Here is an 18,226-nt window from a genome sequence, read left to right as displayed (position 1 = left end):
TCAAAATGATATATAAATGATTGAAGTAAAAATAGTGATTTGGGGATTTTTTAAAATCAAATAACTATGATTTTTATGAGTATTTTTGCTAAGTTAGAGCCCTATATCAGAGGCAATATTTGACAATTTTTGCATCCTATCTTGCATGGATATGTTGGGGGAAAAGGAGAAACATAGAAATTGCTCACTCAAAAAAATTACTAGTTGAGTTACCCTGGGAACCTCACTTCTCTGTTTTTAAGAAATATCAGGTTTGATTTTTTTTTCATTTTTACTTTAAAATGGTAGGACTTGCCTGACCAGGTGGTGGCACAGTGGATAGAGCGTTGGACTGGGATGCGGAGGACCCAGGTTCGAGACCATGAGGCCGCTAGCTTGAGCGTGGGCTCATCTGGTTTGAGCAGAGCTCACTAGCTTAGACCCAAGGTCGCTGGCTTGAGCAAGGGGTTACTCATTCTGCTATAGCCCCATGGTCAAGGCACAGATGACAAAGCAATCAATGAACAACTGAGGTGTAGCAATGAAATGATTAATGCTTCTCATCTCTCTTTGTTCCTGTCTGTCTATCCCTGTCTATCCCTCTCTCTGACTCTCTGTCTCTGTAAAAAAAAAAAAAAAAAAAGTTAGGACTTGTTGCTTGTTTATGTCAGTTTCAGTTGAAGAACCATATAAAGGTCTTTTACTCACAGAGCCAAGTCAACATGACTGTGTGATATAAATGTTGGGTACTCACTAAACTGAATAATATCACTTTCAAATACAACTTTCTTCCTAAAAATTTAATTAAAAAAGAGCCTATCAACTCTAGAATGGCAGATGTATTTGTCTTCTCCATCTAGCCCTGCTGTTAGTGGATTAGATTTCATGCCCCAGGACCTGGCACTTTTCTGGAGAGCTTTGGCTAAATAAACCCTTTCTTTTAGAAACACACAAAATGAAAACAAAAACTAAATAATATAATAAACATATGATGAAATTAAAATTCAAAATTATGTGACAAAGACCAGAGACCAATAAATTAACAATGAGAAAGTTGGTATGATGAAGACTGCCAGCAGTTCACCAAAATCATTCTTTCTTTCCTCTTGGGCAACAGCTAGTGACCTTGGGCTTCAAGCCAGCAACCTTTGGGCTCAAGCTAGTGACCATGAGATCATGTATATGATCCCATGCTCAAGCGAGCAACCCATGCTTGAGCTGATGAGCCTGAGCTCAAGTTGGAGACCTCAGGGTTTTGAATCTGGGTCCTATGCATCCCAGTCCAACACTCTATCCACTGCACCACTGCCTGGTCAGGCGAACCAGCTCTTTGTTGTATTAAATATTTTTTACAGATCTTTTGTTCTCTATTTCATTTCATTCTGCTCTAATTTTTACTATTTCCTTTCTTCTGCTGACTTTGAATTGTCTTCGTTCTTCTTTTTATAGCTCCTTAAGATGTGATGTTAGGTTGTTTACTTGGGATCTTTCTTGTTTTTTGATATAAGCCTATAATGACGTAAACTTCTCTCTTATTACTGCTTTTGCTCAGAAATTTTGATATGTCATGTTGTCATTTCCATTTGTTTGTATATATCATTTGATCTCTGCTTTTATTTCTTTTTTGACCCAGTCATTTTTTATAAGTATGTTGTTTAATTTCCACAATTTTGTAGATTGCCTTACTTCCTTTTTACAGTTGAATTCTAATTTCAAAGCCTTATGGTAAGAAAATATAGTTAATATAATTTCAATCTTCCTGAATTTGTTGACATTAGTTGTATGGCCCAACATGTGGTCTATCCTTGAGAATATATCATGCACACTGGAGAAAAATGTATAATCTGATGTTTATGATGAAATGTCCTATAAGTGTTTATTATGTCCATTTGGTCCATTGTGTTGTTTAAGGCCAATATTTTTTTAATTGTTTTTCTGTTTGGATGATCTATCTAAAGCCAACAATGATGTGTTGAGGTCACCAAGTATGATTGTGTTTTTGTCTGCTTCTATTTTTAGATTAGTTAGTAGATGTCTTATATATTTTGATGATCCCTGGTTCGGTGCATATATATTAAGAAGTGTTACATCTTCTTGATACAGTGTCCCCTTTATCATTATATAGTGCCTATCTTTGTCTCTGATTACATTTGTTGTCTTTATTTATTTATTTATTTATTTATTTATTTATTTATTTATTAAGTGAGAAGTGGGGAGACAGAGAGACAGACTCCCACATGTACTCCAACCTGGATCCACCCAGCAATCTCCTGACTAGGTGCTGCTCTGCACAGCTGGAGCCACTTTTCATTGCCCAGCATTTTAGTACATGAGGTGAGGCCAAGGAGCCATGTTCAGCACCTGGGGCCAACCCGCTCAAATCATTGGATCCATGGTTGAGGGAAGGGAATAGAAAGAGAAGGGAATGGAGAGGGGTAGAGAAGCACATGTTCACTTCTCCTGTTTGCCCTGACTGGGAATCAAACCCAGTACTTCCAAATGCCAGGCCAATGCTCCACCACTGAGCCACTGGCCAGGCCCTACCTTTGTTGTCTTGAAGTGAGCATTGTAAGATATGCTTTCCTTGCGATATTATTTGCTTGGAGGATTCTTTTCAACTTTTCACTTTGAGTCTATTTTTTTCCTTGCAGCTTATATGGATCTTTTGAAGGCAGCATATGGTTGGGTTTTGTTTTTTGATCCAATCTGCTACTCTGTGCCTCTTTATTGATGAATTTGGTCCATTTACATTTAGGGAAATTATTGATACTTGAGGATTTCCTATAACCATTTTATGTTGTTTTCTGGTAGCTTTGTGTCTTGTTTGGTTCTTCTTTTTCTGTTTCTGTTAGTTGTTTTTGTATGGTGGTATTCCATACTTCTTTCCTCTGTTTCTTCTTTTTTTTTTTCTTCATTTTTCCAAAGTTGGAAATGGGGAGGCAGTCGGACAGACTCCCGCATGCGCCCGACCGGGATCTACCTGGCATGCCCACCAGGGGGCGATGTTCTGCCCCTCTGGGGCGTCGCTCTGTTGCATCCAAAGCCATTCTAGTGCCTGAGGCAGAGGCCACAGAGCCATCCCCATGGCCCAGGCCATCTTTGCTCCAATGGAGCCTTGGCTGCGGGAGGGGAAGAGAGAGACAGAGAGGAAGGAGAGGGGGAGGGGTAGAGAAGCAGATGGGTGCTTCTCCTGTGTGCCCTGGCCGGGAATTGAACCTGGGACTCCCGCACACCAGGCTGACACTCTACTGCTGAGCCAACTGGCCAGGGCCTCTTCTTTTTTTAAGTTGCATATTTCAGTAGTAGCTTTTTTTGTGAGTAGTTACCATTAGCTTAATAAGAGAAAAATATTCATATGTGCAAGAGTCCTTTGTCTTATGAGGGCTTACACAATTCATCCTCTTTTGCTATTGTAGCTCTTTATTCTCTCCCCTTTTAGGTTATTATTTTCACAGATTATCCTTGTTTTTATTGTGACTTTGTTGGAGCTTTTAGTTGTAGTTTAATTTGTTTTGTTCTTTGTATCTGGTTGAACAACCCTGTTGAGTATTTACTGTAGTGAATGTTTTCTGGTGATAAATTTCCTTAGCTTTTGGATATTTGCAAATGTTTTTATTTCCTCTTCATATTTGAAGGATAACTTTGATGGATATAGTATTCTTGGCTGGTAGTTACCCTCTTTCAGTACTTTGTTTAGGTCCACTCTCTTCTGCTTTGTAGTCTTTCTGCTGAGAAATCTGATGATAACCTAATGGGCTTTCCTTTATACATTCTTCTTTTCCATAGCTGCCTTGAGGATTCTTTTTTTGTCATTGATTTTTGACAATTTTATTACAATGTGCGTTGGAGTAAGGCTGTTTGGGTTGAGGTAACTCAGCATTCTATTTACTTCTTGGATTTGAGGCTTTAACTCTTTCCATAGGCTTGGAAAATTTTCATCCATTATTTGTTTGAATAAACTCTCTATTCCTTTCTTCCTCTCTTCTTCTTTTGATATACTTATTATTCTTATATTACTCTTCCTGATGGATTCTGACAATTCTTGTAGAGCTCTATCATTTATTTTTTAAATTTGTGAGTCTCTCTCCTCTTCTCTCTGTGGTATATCTAGTTGCCTGTCTTTGATGTCACTGATTATTTTCTCTTTGGCTTGTTCTATTAGCTAATCTTGCTACCTCAGTCTTAAATTCATGTATTGAATTTTTCATCTCTGTTTTAAACTTCCAGCCTCCTTTTGAGCTTATTATGTTGCCTATTGGTGTTTTCTCACATCTTGTTGAGTATTTTCAGAACTTCATTTTTGAATTCTCTATCATTTAACTCTAAGGTTTTCCTGTGATTGAGATTTGTTCTGGAGATTTTTCATTTTCTTTCTGAACTATGTCTCTGTCTTGTGTAGCCATGATATTTGATTTCTTCTTTCTTGATAGCATTTGAGAGTGGTATTGTTAAGATTTATAACAAACATAACTAAGAAAGTAAAATTTAAATATACAATAAAAAATAGAAAAAATAAAATTATGAGATGTAAAAAAGAAAAACCACAGAAAACAAATATTAAAAACAAAAAATAAAGAGAAACAAAACACTCACAAAAAATAAAAATTATAAAAATTAAAGAAAATAAAATGTAAAAGAAAAAAGAAAAAAAATAAGAAGAAAAAGGACAAATGGAAAAAAGAAAAAAAAGAGCAATCCTCCCCATGGTCCTACTTCTCAGCACCTATCCCAGTAAAGCTCAGTCTCTTCTATAAACAGAAGACAAATAAATATTTAAAATACACTGTCTGAAGGGTGTTAAAATATTATCCCACCTAGGACCCTTAATTGTCTGAATCTAGCCCTGTCCCCTTCCCTGTACCTACCTGGAGACCCATTGCTCCCTCCCCACAGCCCATGATGCTCTGAGCAACTGCATCTGCATTGAGGCAAAAAGATGGACTCTTAAATTGGGGCTTTTATTCTTTGGATGCCTTTTTCCTTGGGATGCTTTGCACACCATTATCAGTAGTTCCATCTAGTACTTATTTAGTACCTTTATATTCCTGATTCTCTCCTTATTCTCTTCATGGTCCCTTTTCTCCATATTCCCTTCCAGATTCTTAAAAATCACTTATCCTTTCTCTAGTCTTGGTAGTGTTGTAAGGTACCAAAAAGTTGCAAAATGAATATTGATATTCTAGAAGAAAAGGTCAGGCTTTTCTGTCCTATCCTTCCTTTGGGAAGGGGGAGGGGAGGAGAATATAGAAGTTTCTGGCTTGCAAGAACAATGGGTCATTTAGTTTTAAATCTAAAATAGAGGTTAACTGAGAAACTTCTTCTCTTTCAATGGGAGACAGGGATTACATACCACCTTACATTGATTGAAGTTCCTCCCCCTTCCTGGAATCTTGAAAGTAACATACCTCTAGGCAAAGAAGGGAAGATGAACCCTAAAAGATTTGTAAACATCTTTGGTTGTGTTAGCTTGAAAGTCTTAATGTTTCTGTGTATCCCCTAAACAAATGTTGTAAGCTTGTGCCATGATGTCATGCTCTTCCCCGCCCATGTGTAGTCAAGGGTATATAACCAGCCCCTAAAAAGTATTTTGGGCACATGATTTGGGTTTGTGAATGCCCCATGTCAGCCATATGCAGCCAGCATATTTAATAAATCTCCTCTTTTAATAAAACTCTTCAGAATTCATCTGGACTTGTCTCCATGTAAACCTGTGGAATTGAGGTATGGGTACTTTACAACATTTGGTGCCCCACATGGAGCTGTGGTGTTTTGCATCACTGGGTAGAGACATCCGAATCAGATGGTCTATCTGGGGAGCTGCCCAACCCCCCTTAAATCTTGGGGAGAGGCACGCCACCTGAGATGTTTTCAGGGCTCTCAGTTTTCTTGTGTGTACGGACAGTTCTTTGGTAGACACCTTCCGGTTCCAAAATTTGACAATTTGGACAATTTGGCAGAGATATCAAGGAAGTAAATAAAGCAGCTCTTTTGCTTTATTAAATTCTAGTTTTCCTCTGAATTCTTGCTTTTCTGTTCTGTTGTTGGGTATTATGTGGGGATCAGATGTGGTCTCACTCATGTAATACACTCTCCAAGACTGAGACGTTGGTGGAGAGTTTCTAGGTCCTGCCTCAGCCTTTGCTGAGGGACATCTGGTTATACTCTGGAAGGATGATTAGTGGGGATTAGGTTCTGCCTCAGACTCTCAGGGATATCTGCTTGAACTCTAGAGGGACATTAGTGGAAACTGAACTAACCAGGTTATTCAGTTCTGCTTTGGGCCTTTAGAGACATTGATTTCTCTAGAGAGACATCAGTGGGGACTTCATCCTGCCCAGAACTCCCAGAGGCATCTAGTTGTGCCCTCAGTAAAAAAAATTAGTGGGAACAATTGTTTTTGATCTAGGAAGACATTAGTGGGGATTGAGTTCGTCCAGAATTAGTCAGTCTCACATTGCACTGAATCAGTGGAGACTGAGCTAACCTGGATTGATTAATCTTGCCTCAGACTTCCAGAGACTTCTCTGTGTTTGTTGAGATCTCAGTCTTTGTTTTTAATGTGTCTGTCTAGAAACCCCTGGTATAAAGGAATCTCTGGTGCCATGGCCTCTGTGCACCTGAGAGGCCATGAGGGGGAGCCCTTCACAAGGGAAGGGCTCCTGGGGTATGATACTTTCCACTGGTGGGAACCCCTCCCTTGTCTATTGAACTTTGTCTTTGTTTGCCAGAAAAATTAGGATAAGTAGAGCACGCTAATTTAAACTTCTTGATTTGTGATGTTAAGTCTTTGTTTAATGTTTAAATGTGTTTGTTTTTAAGGTCTGGCTTGAGATTTTGTATAAAAAATTAAAAATTTCTGACTAAAAAGCAATCTTAAATGGTGATTTGTGTATACTGCAGATTTTCTTTGTTCCTTCAAGAAATCTCTCATGATATTTCATGGTTTGGACCCCTCTCCCCTGCTCCACTACATATCTTTTCTTGGATTCAGGACCTTTGGCTTCAAGGAGCCCTGTTAGATTTCTCCCCTGAAGAAATTATTCTCTTCTGTTGGCTTCTTCCTCTTGTCTTGTGTAATAATTAATACCTTTATAGCCAAACATCCTTTATTCTGGGTGCTAGTTAATTATCTGTCTTATCTTTCTGGCTTTTATTAGTGCACTCATTTCTGAATTTTCCTGGAGTAATTTTAATTTTGTAATTGGTGGTCCTAGCTATTAAACATGGAAGGAGGGTCCAGTTCACAGAAGACTCCCTTAGGATGTCTTTTAAAGCACTTTCAAGAAGCTTATGGAGACAGCCCTGAATACAGAATGAAATGGTCCAAGAAAAGGATATGCACTCTCTGTGAATCAGAATGGCCCACTTTCGGGGTTGGGTGGCCGGTGGTGGGAATTTTTAATCTCCTGCTAGTAAGGGCAGTTTGGAACCTCATAACTGAGGATCCAGGCCACCCTGATCAGTTTCCATACACTGATGAATGGCTAAATTTAACAATGAATCTGCCACAATGGCTAAAAGCTTGTTCAATACAACAAGGGTGCTACGTCTTCCTAGTCCAGCCAGACTTATATCTAGGACAGAAAAGGGATTCGAGAGAGAGAATTAAAACTCCACTAGAAAAAAAAATCAATGCATGTATTGCAATAGGGAATACGCCCGGGAAAGTGTTTCTTCAGCTTCTAGGGGAAAGGGCTGCCAAGTAAGTGATTTACGTGAGTGAAAAGAGAAAAGCTGAGCCAGGACCCATGGTGTGTGGAAGGATGGGGTGGGGGCGCAGCCGCGGAGAGGCGAATGTAGACATGCTCCCTTACCTCCCCGCCGTGCTCTAGCTTCAGCCATCGCGATCGATGCACCTGAGCGGAAGGCAAACAGTGAACAGCAGACCAAACACCAAGAGACGAGCCCCGCAGCCACTTCCCGGTGCTTGGCTAGTCTAGGATTCAGCCTGCCTTGGGTTATACAAGGAAACAAGACCAGGTGAAAAGAATTTAGAACTTAACAAACCACAGGTGTGAACCTTGCTACTTATCAAGTTACTTGAAATAAATTGCAGCTCCAGAAGGAGTAATAGAAGCATGAGTAATAAAATTATAGAAAATAGGAATTATTAGAAATAGGCCCTCCAGCTGTATCTCTCCTTCCCCTCCATAGAACATGGGGGTCCTGTGGGCCCTCCATGGGTTGGGGTTGGTGGCTTGTTGCCCTCCATTAGTGTAAAAAATTAGAGAAATGTTCCAATACTCTCCTGTGGGGCCGAGGCAGGTGTTGTGTTCTCTCCAAGTCTCCCAATTCCTTCATGTGGCATAATTGTTATCTAATAAAGGAGTTATGGGATTCATGGGGAAGACCCACTGCATTAGCTATAATAGTAAAAATTGTAAAAAGAATTTTCAGAGAATTTCAGGGAAATTAAAAACCTCATATAGGCTAAAGCAATCCACTATTGGGAAATAATTTTGTTAAATTTGTATTTTAATTAGCTGCTCAAAGCAAGGCAGTTAAGTTACAGGTAGTGGATTGAATTATGCAAGACAAACGACAGAAAAGAAAAAAAAAAGGTAAAAGCGGTAGGCTCCAAGTATCTCAGTTCTTGGAGTCTGCTTCTCCCTTAGGCATCCTGCCCCTCATGTTGACTTAATAGTGTAAATTACTGTGGGTCAAAAAGGGCTAGTATCTCTTTGCCCACTGGGTAGTTTGTACCAAGGATCCCTTATTGTAGAAAAAGTATTTTTCATATTAGAATTGTATATGTTATTTCAAAGGTCTTTTGTTAATTCTTTTTATTTGCTGTTTTATAGCCCTGTAATATTGAAATCTTGGTTTAAATATTAGAAAATATATAATGATTGTTAATAATGTCTTTTTTATGTAATGTTTAGTTTATTATCATTTTGAAACAGTATTGTTAAAATTTCTTTTGAATGATAATGTACTGAGTTATTCAGCAGTGGAGAGACTCTGAAATCCTAAACGAGACACCAAACCTGTTTCTCTTGCAAACCTCTACCCTCTTTTATTTGATCCAGCTAATAACACTGTTTTTGTTTTTTTCCAAGAGTTTATATAGACAGAAAAGGGCCCTCAAGCCCCTCAGCAAGATCTTCTGAACATGGCCTTTAAGGTCTATAATGACCAAGAAAGGAATAGAAAAGGCAAGTAGAGCCCAAAAGAGATCAGGAAAAATACCAGCTCTTGGCATATGCCCTGAAAGGCTCCAATGCCCTGAAGGGGTTTCATAGGATTCCATCAGGGCCCTGCGTCAAGAGTGGAAAGAAAGGTCATTAAGCTAAAGCCTGCCAGGCTTCTCGGCCCCACCTGGGGACATGCCTTTGCTGTGAGAAAAAAGGGACACGAGAGGGTAAGCTGCCCCCTTATTTTGGGGAGCGAGGGTTCAGTCTCTTCCAGCCCTGCTTCAGCCACCTGTGATCTGACCTTGCCCAGCCTGCTAGGACTTACCACTGAAGGCCAAAGATGCCCAGGGCCACTGGCCCCATCTCACGACACTCTGGACAAACCTAGGGTATTTCTTCCAAGTAGTAGGTAAACCGATCTCATTTCTTGTAAACACAAGGGCCACTTACTATGCCTTGCCTAATATTTGAGTTGTATTTATCCCTTGAAGATCTCTACTGTGGATATTGACAGTCTTATTTCTGTTACTTTGTTTAATGTATAGTGTCTCCTATATTCCTCTTGTCTCAATGCCCCCATGCCTATTTTAGGCTGAGAACTGCTGCTAATTCCAGTTAAAAACAGTGATCATTAGGACTTGGACTCTAGCTACAGAGTGTGGAATGTGACCACAATTCCAGTGCCTTGTGGACTTTTCCTGAATATATGTGACTCCTGCTCTTTGGGGCAATTCTCAAACTGATGTGGGACTTGGGTTACATTTGCAAATAATATGAAGCGATGATATCAACATGGACTTAGTGAAATTATGTTAACATGTTAAGGACATTTAAGACTGTAAGAATTTTATTCTAAATCCTGTTATATTGGTTAAAACTTTGTTTAATAATCTAGTAGGCTTTGGTCACTTTATTGTGTTAGGACACTGTTATAGTATTTGTTAACATTAGCTGTTTGAATTTTATTGTTTATTTTATATTTTTCCAGTCTGCCTAAAAGTTGGAACATAGGAATTCAGAATTCAAATGAGTAGGAAAATGTCACCCCAAACCAGTGGGGTTTTTGGGACCCTTATTGCCAAAGTTTTATTCAAAACCAAATTGGAAAAAGATTTTTCCAACAGGGAAGGAATAATTAGAAAATCCAGACTTAGAATCTATTACAGAAGGCATAATATCTGAGTGTTTAGCTTGTGTCCAAGTAAATACTAAGCAAAGTAAAGAAATTGTAAAAAACAAAACAAAACAAGGAGAAAAAGGGCTTTTCCAAATAAATATTTCAAAATAGACTTTAAAAAAATAATTAACAGGTAGATAAAAGTTTTTCCTTCTAGAATAGGGCACAGTGACAATTGTTAGAAAGTTACTATATAGTATTCTTTCCAGGTTTAGCTTTCCCATTATAGTGTTGGGCCTGTATTTGTGTCCACAGTCTCATAGCTTATAGGAAAGGAATCACATATTAATTAGAAACTAATTTGAAGTTACATCGTGCCCACAGGTACCAAAAGGTTCAGGGCAGATAAAATGCATAAATCAAATCATAAAAGGAATGTAACCACTGTTTCCTTAAGTACTTGCAGGATTCATAAGTTACACAGAAAACTGTTCAAAAGACTGTCTGAGAGGTGCTTCCAGCATTGCCAGGTGATCCAGTACATCACCCAAGGACTGACTTCTATGTGGATGGGCCCACACACCATGATCCTGACCACTCCCACTGTTGCCAAGGTGGAAGGCATGCCCTATTCCAACCACAAACTGGAAGCTGGTTGGCCTACATACGGCTAAAGAATGAAGGGTTGGTTTACGTATGGCTAAAGAATGAAGAAACTCACTAAGGACTCCCTGTTAATCAGACTTTGGGAAAAAGGGAAACTAGGGTAAAACAAAAGCTAATTAATTTTATATAAGTTACAAAAGGATTGTACAGTTTATAGAAAATTAATCAATAATATTTGTTTCTTTAGTGAACTGTATTGCTATTAATGCTATCTGTTAAATATCTATTACATATTATAAGTTAATATTTCTAGACAACAGCCTCATACTCTTCAATCAATTAAGTCAAGGATTTGACTTAGAATATAAAACCAGTGGGGATTATTGTAAGGTACCAAAATGCTGCAAAATTAGTATTGATATTCTAGAAGAAAAGGTCAGGCTTTCCAGTCCCATCCTTCCTTTGGGAAGGGGGAGGGGAGGAGAATATAGAAGTTTCTGGTTTGTAAGAACAATTGGTCATTCAGTTCTAAATCTAAAATAAAGATTAACTGAGAAACTTCTTCTCTTTCAATGGGAGACAGGATTTACATACCACCTTACATTGATTGAAGTTCCTCCCCCTTCCTGGAATCTTGAGAGTAACATACCTCTAGGCAAAGAAGGGAAAATGAACCCTAAAAGATTTGTAAACATCTTTGATTGTGTTACCTTGAAAGTCTTAATGTTTCTGTGTATCCCCTAAACAAATGTTGTAAGCTTGTGCCATGATGTCATGCTCTTCCCCGCCCATGTGTAGTCAAGGGTATATAACCAGCCCCTAAAAGGTATTTTGGGCACATGATTTGGGTTTGTGAATGCCCCATGTCAGCCATATACAGCCGACATATTTAATAAATCTCCCCCTTTAATAAAACTCTTCAAAATTCATCTGGACTTGGTGTTTCTATGTAAAGCCGTGGAATTGAGGTACGAGTACTTTACAACAGTAGCTGACAGATATTCTAGAGCTTCAGAAGCAGACAAATCTCACCTGAGTGCTGGGAAGAGCCAAGGCAAGGTCTCTAGGATTAATCTTTCATAGTAGCATAGAAACCTAAATCTTTTTGAGGCTTAAAGAACAAGTGAGTAGGAAAGGAGGGCCATACTAACAAAGCCAGAGGAGAGTGTATTGATTTCCTATACCCAGAGTAGTTTTCCTGAGTGGGCCTTAAGGATAAGGAGATGTAACCACAATCTTTACAGAAACCTCTGGGGAGGAGCATGAGAAGTTCATTAAGAATATGCAATGAATATAGCCCTTCTCAATTTCAATGACTGCCCCACCTCTCATGCTTTTAGTGAAGATCTAAATCTGGATCAGCTTGGAGAAACATTCCTTGGGCCCCTCCTGGATTTTTTTTTTTTGTGTGTGTGTGTGTGACAGAGAGAGAGAGAGAGAGACAGAGAGAGGGACAGAGAGAAACAGATAGACAGGAAGGGAGAGAAATGAGAAGCATCAATTCTTTGTTACAGCTCCTTAGTCTACTTAGTTGTTCATTGATTGTTTTCTCATATGTGCCTTGATTGGGGGGGGGCTACAGCAGAATGAATGATTTATTGCTCAAGCCAGTAACTTTGAGCTCAAGCCAGTGACCTTGGGCCCAAGCCAGTGACCATGGGGTTGTGTCTATGATCCCACACTCAAGGTAGTAACCCTGCACTCAAGCTGGTGAGCCCATGCTCAAGCCGGATGAGCCCACACTCAAGCTGGTGACCTCAGGGTTTTAAATATGAGTCTTCTGCATCCCAGTACAATGCCTTATCCACTTCACCACTACCTGGTCAGGTGATCCCCTCTTAAATTTCTACTTGATGCTCCATTTTCATGTACAGAGAGCCACAAGTGCCAAGTTATTAAGTAAGTCTTATGTGACACATTAAAGATAGTAGCCAAGAAATTTAATGTGATTAAATATAATCAAATTAAAATATAGTTAGTAGGTCTTCCAGAAGGAGATATTATTATGGATATGAACCATTACAAAATGGTTTGTCTTAAAGTTAGAATTTAAATAAGTAGAAATGGAAGGGAAGGGAAATTTATTTAAACATAGAAGGGACAGAGCCCTCGAGGGAGGCAAAAGTATAGCATAGATAAGGGAGCAAATGATGCTTGTGTGGAAATGGTAGAGTGAGGCCAGAAAAGTAGGGTGGGGCTGAACTTTGGGGGTAGGGTGATTGGAGGCAGAGTGAAGCATGTTTGATATAGAAACCCTATGTGTAAATAAGCACGAAGGGCCAGAGGTCATTCTTACACCACTGTTTAGAAATCCATGCTATGTTTTGTGATCTCAGCACACACTCAGAGATGCTTTCTGTTCCTATCATTTTCAGCAGACCCATCAACTTCTAAGTTATTATATAGAGGACTCTAGAGTTCATCATGATTCACACCAACCTTACCATCTTCCACCCTGAAGTTTTTGTACTACTTGGCATCCCAGGATTAGAGGCATATGACTACTGGCTGTACATACCCCTCTGCCTCATGTACTTTACTGAAGTCCTGGGGAACAGCATCCTGATAGTGGTCATCATCAAGACTGTTAACCTTCATGAGCCCATGTTCTTTTTCCTTTCCATGCTGGCCATCAAAAACATCCTGCTCCTGGCAGGTTGGCTCAGCGGTAGAGCGTTGGCCCAACGTGTGGAAGTTCCAGTTTTGATTCCTGGCCAGGGCACACAGGAGAAGTGCCCATCTGCTTCTCTACCCCTCTCCCTGTCTTTTCTCTCTATCTCTCTTTTCCCCTCCCTCAGCCAAGGTTCCATTGGAGCAAAGTTGGCCCAGGCACTGAGAATGGCTCAATGGCCCCCACCTCAGGTGCTAGAATGGCTCTGGTTGCAGCACAGCGATACCCTGGATGAGCCGAGCATCACCCCCTGGTGGGCATGCTGGTTGGAATCTGTTCGGGCACATACAGGAGTCTATGTCTGCCTCCACTTATCACTTCGGAAAAATACAAACAAAACAAAACAAAACAAAAATCTTGCTATCCACCACTACTGTACCCAAGGCCCTAGCCATCTTTTGGCTCCATGACCGTGACATTACTTTTGATGCCTGTGTCACCCAAATTTTCTTTGTCTTTATGATATTTTTGGGGGGAGCATCCTATTAGCTATGGCCTTTGACCACTCTGTGGCTGCCTGTGCTCCTTTGCATTATTCAACAGTGCTAACATGGCCAGTTGTAAGAACAATTGCTCTGGCCATTGTCTCCCAAAGCTTCTGCATCATCTTCCCAGTGGTTTTCTTGAGAAGCATTGCCCTTCGGCTGGACCAACATCATTCCTCATTCCTACTATGAGCATATCAAAGTAGCCTGCTTAGCCTGTGCTGACATCACCATTAATATCTGGATGGTTTCTCAGTGCCCATTGTCATGGTCATCTTGGACATAATCCTCATCACTGTGTCTTACTCACTGATTCTACAAACAGTGTTTGGTTTACCTTCCAAGGATGCCCAGCACAAGGCTCTCAGCCCTTGTGGCTCTCATCTGTGTGCTATACTCATGTTTTATGTTCCATCCCTGTTGGGCAAACCAAGTGTGTAAAAAGTGTGTTATGCTTGCTTACTTGTATTTTGCCTGATTGGTGCATAAGCATGGGCCAGCAACATATATGTATAGTGTATATAATTCTGTGGGTGATTGCTCTCAGGGTGGTAGATTGCAAATTGCAGATTGCCTGCATGTTTGGGAGAGGCCATTGTTTGCCCAGAAAGGGGTCCCTCCCGGCTTGTTTTTGGCTGGAGAGTCCAGAGAGAGAGGGGGGGGGAAACAGTTTTCTCTGTCTGCTTGCTTGTCCGCCAATGCGAGACTCTAATAAATGAAATGACCCACTATTTTCTGGATCCACAGTTCTTTTACCATCTGCCAGAATCCAATGTGAACCTGCATGGCCATGGCACCAGCCATACATTTGGCACAGCTGGCAGGATTCGGATCACATTTGTATAGAGCTGATGCCATCCTTGAGTAATGGGATAGAGGACTAGTCATTTGTAAGGCCAGTGGCTGCCACCATGGCCATACAGATTCCCAATGGCTTCAGGCAGATGGTTAAAGAACTGTGGCACTAGAAATTGGTGGGCCATTCTGTTTATTAAAGTCCTGTAATGGTGAACAAGCAAACAGGCAGTGAAGACTGCTTCCCTTTCTCCCATCTTAGGACCCCACCAGTCTCAGTAGGGCTCAGCCAAACAGGCTGGGCCAAAATCAGGGCTTCCAAACCCTGAAGCACTCCCTCTTTCTCTCTCTGAACTCTCCAGCCAAGACTGGCTGGGGAGAAAAACCCCTTCTCCAGCAAACAATAGTGAACAATGGCCCCTTCCAAGCAGGAAAGCAATTTGCAATTTGAAATCTGTTGCCCTGAGGGCAGCACACGCAGATTTCTATAGATTATACACACATGGCGCTGCCCCAATACAAGAGAGCAAACCTAAAAAACGCTTGTTACAAACTTGTTTGCCCAACATCATTGCTCTCTAGAGTATGGTTCCCCATGGCTCTCCTTTTGGGGTCTGTTGACTGGCTGTTTTTTACAGCCCTGTGAGAGAACACTGAGAGCTCTGTGCAAGAAGCTGCCCAAGGTCAAAAGCTCCAGGAAGAGCTGCAGTTCCAAGAACTGAGCACCAACAGCACCTGGGACTGGAGTGATCTCTGGAGAAAGAATGATAGGTTTGCGAGTTGCAGTTTGCCCTGGAAACTGAACGTTGGCACCAATAGTTGTTGTAGAAACAGCTGTGGTTCAGGAGCTCAAGTCTCAGCTTCAAGCCAAGATACTGCAGGAGCAGCAGCATCCATGCTGGTCAAGTGGCTCTGAGTCAGCAGGAGGAGGCATTTCCAACTCTTCTTCTGAGGATGAGGAGGCTCAGGCTGAAGCTGCCATCTGCATACTCAGAGCCCACCTGATAGTCACCCAGATGTAAAAGCCCAGGCAGAGCTGATGGAGTTGAGGTGAGGGCAAATTCAGGCAGAAACCCACTGAGCCCCTGGTAGGGTTGCTGTGATTGTGGGACATAGTGATGGATAGCATCATGCTCTCAGGAACAGAGATGAAGTACTTGGCCACCATTACCACATACTCCTCCTTAAAGCAGTGTCTTCAGAACTGCCATGATAACAGGGATGAGGGGGAGGCCTGAGGCCCCATGTGAAATGGGCAATCTGCCGGTTCCCTTCTAATGTGTAGCATGTGTTGGCATTAGAAGATCATAGGTGCTTTTTTTTTTTTTTTTTTGCAGTGGCAGCAGCAACAGCTAAGAGAACTGTCAAGGCAGCACAGGCCTTGAATGTGCTTGACCCTGCCAGGCCCTGTAAACTTGCTGAGGTGTTTGGAAGGGTCTTGTGGTAATGGACAGAGTGCTCATAGAAAGACACTGAGGTCCATTAATAAAGAGATGTATGGCTAGTTGCCTGTAATGGACATTTAACTCACTGATTTGCAGTGACAACTGGGCTGTCTATTGTGGACTGATCATTAAGTGGCATAATGGATTCTTGAACTATGACTAGAGGGGTACTGGCTCCCTTGTTGGATGGTCATGCCACTTTTGGACAGTATGAGAGACACTGATGAGGGGGCAGCTCTAGTGGAGGCCCTCCTGCACCAGAAAGCTGCTCTCATTCAGTTGGAGAGATGCACCAAGGACAATTTATAGTTTTCATGGACACAGCCCTGGACAATACAGGCCCTCCAACCTACCATGGGGTAGGGGGCTAGAGATGGGCCTCCAGTTAGGGCCTTAGGCAGAGTGCTCAGGGAGACATTGTGAAGGGCACCTTTGTAATTATGGTAATTGTTTAACTTGTACTGTTGCTGTGTCTGTTTATGTAGTGTACCTCACTCCTCACACAGGGACTATTGTGGAAGATACCTGTCATCTAGATTGTGAAGCAAGCAACCCTAAAAGGGTGGAATGTTGGGCAAACAAGTGTGTAAAAAGTGTGTTAGGCTGGATTGCTTATATTTTGCTTGATTGGTGCATAAGCATGGGGCAGTGCCAAGTGTGTATAGTCTATGTAAGGCTGTGGTGATTGTCCTCGGGGTGGCAGATTGCAAATTGTGGATTGCCTGCATGCTTGGGAGGGGCCATTGTTTGCTATTGTTTTCCGGGAAAGACCCCCCCTCCACGCTCCCCATCTCTTGCCCTCCTCCTATTTTTGGCTAGAGAGTCTGGAGAGAGAGAGGGAAGCAGTTTTCCCTGCCTGCTTGCTCATCTGCTGTTGTGAGACTCTAATACACGGAATGGCCCACCATTTTCTGGCTCCACAGTTCCTTTACTGTCTGCCTGAATTCAATGTGAACCTGCATAGCCACTGGCCTTATGATCCTTCTTTACCTATTGACCCACCACTTTGGACATAACATTCCTTGATATGTCCATATCATGTTGGCCAATCTTGATGTGGTGATGCCCCCAGTGCTCAACCCCATTGTCTATGGCAAGGGTCCCCAAATTACGGCCTGCAGGCTGCATGCGGCCCCCTGAGGCCATTTATCTGGCCCCCACTGCACTTCGGAAGGGGCACCTCTTTCATTGGTGGTCAGTGACAGGAGCACAGGATGCGAATGCAAAGTGCAGCATTGCTCACGTACAGTACTACTTCCGGTGACACAGGATGCACATGTCACGGCTCCGGAAGCACGTTTTATGACGCACATCCGGTCTGTGGCTGTGGCACCCCACATTGAAATACTGGTCAGTTTGTTGATTTAAATTTACTTGTTCTTTATTTTAAATATTATATTTGTTCCCGTTTTGTTTTTTTACTTTAAAATAAGATATGTGTAGTGTGCATAGGGATTTGTTCATAGTTTTTTTTTTTATAGTCTGGCCCTCCAACGGTCTGAGGGACAGTGAACTGGACCCCTGTGTAAAAAGTTTTGGGATCCCTGGTTATGGTGTGAGGAGTAAGCAGGTTCAGGAAGATGTAGTCTACCACCAGTTCTTTGACATCAAGGCTTGGTGCTGTGCTTCCTCTCTGGGCTGATGGCACCCCAGGAATCCACACTCCTCACTTTACCAAGGAAATTAGATGTGAAATACAGAGATTTCCTTAATTCAAAGGGCTTTTTCTTCTCTTCCTCATTATCTTTTTTTTCTTCATCCTCTTCTTCCTCCATCTCTCTCTTTTTTTTCATTTTTGGCTCTTCTTATTTGCCTCCTTCTTGTATTTATTTCTTCTATTCTCATATCCCTCTCCCACAACCCACAAATCACAACTAAGTGTTAATGCCTCTGATATGAACATTTGGTATCCTCAGTAGACCAGATGTGCTCCAGAAACACAGGCAGCTGAACAGCACATAAAGTAAGTTATTCACAGATGAATAAAAATAACT

The 18,226-nt window shown here is 41.3% G+C and overlaps 1 protein-coding gene across 1 annotated transcript; it reads left to right on the top strand.

Annotated features, from left to right (window-relative positions):
- Positions 1 to 13,260: 13,260 nt before the first annotated feature.
- On the top strand, positions 13,261 to 17,874 carry OR52B2 (olfactory receptor family 52 subfamily B member 2). The gene is given in 7 exon segments (XM_066253805.1): positions 13,261 to 13,467; positions 13,853 to 13,979; positions 13,982 to 14,132; positions 14,134 to 14,234; positions 14,237 to 14,413; positions 17,218 to 17,320; positions 17,781 to 17,874. Coding segments are annotated over 7 exon segments (960 nt in total).
- The last annotated feature ends 352 nt before the right edge of the window (positions 17,875 to 18,226 follow it).

The sequence above is a fragment of the Saccopteryx bilineata genome, chromosome 1 (genome assembly GCF_036850765.1).
Source record: "Saccopteryx bilineata isolate mSacBil1 chromosome 1, mSacBil1_pri_phased_curated, whole genome shotgun sequence".
Taxonomy (NCBI): Eukaryota; Metazoa; Chordata; class Mammalia; order Chiroptera; family Emballonuridae; genus Saccopteryx; species Saccopteryx bilineata.
This window is presented reverse-complemented; position numbering and strand designations above follow the sequence as displayed.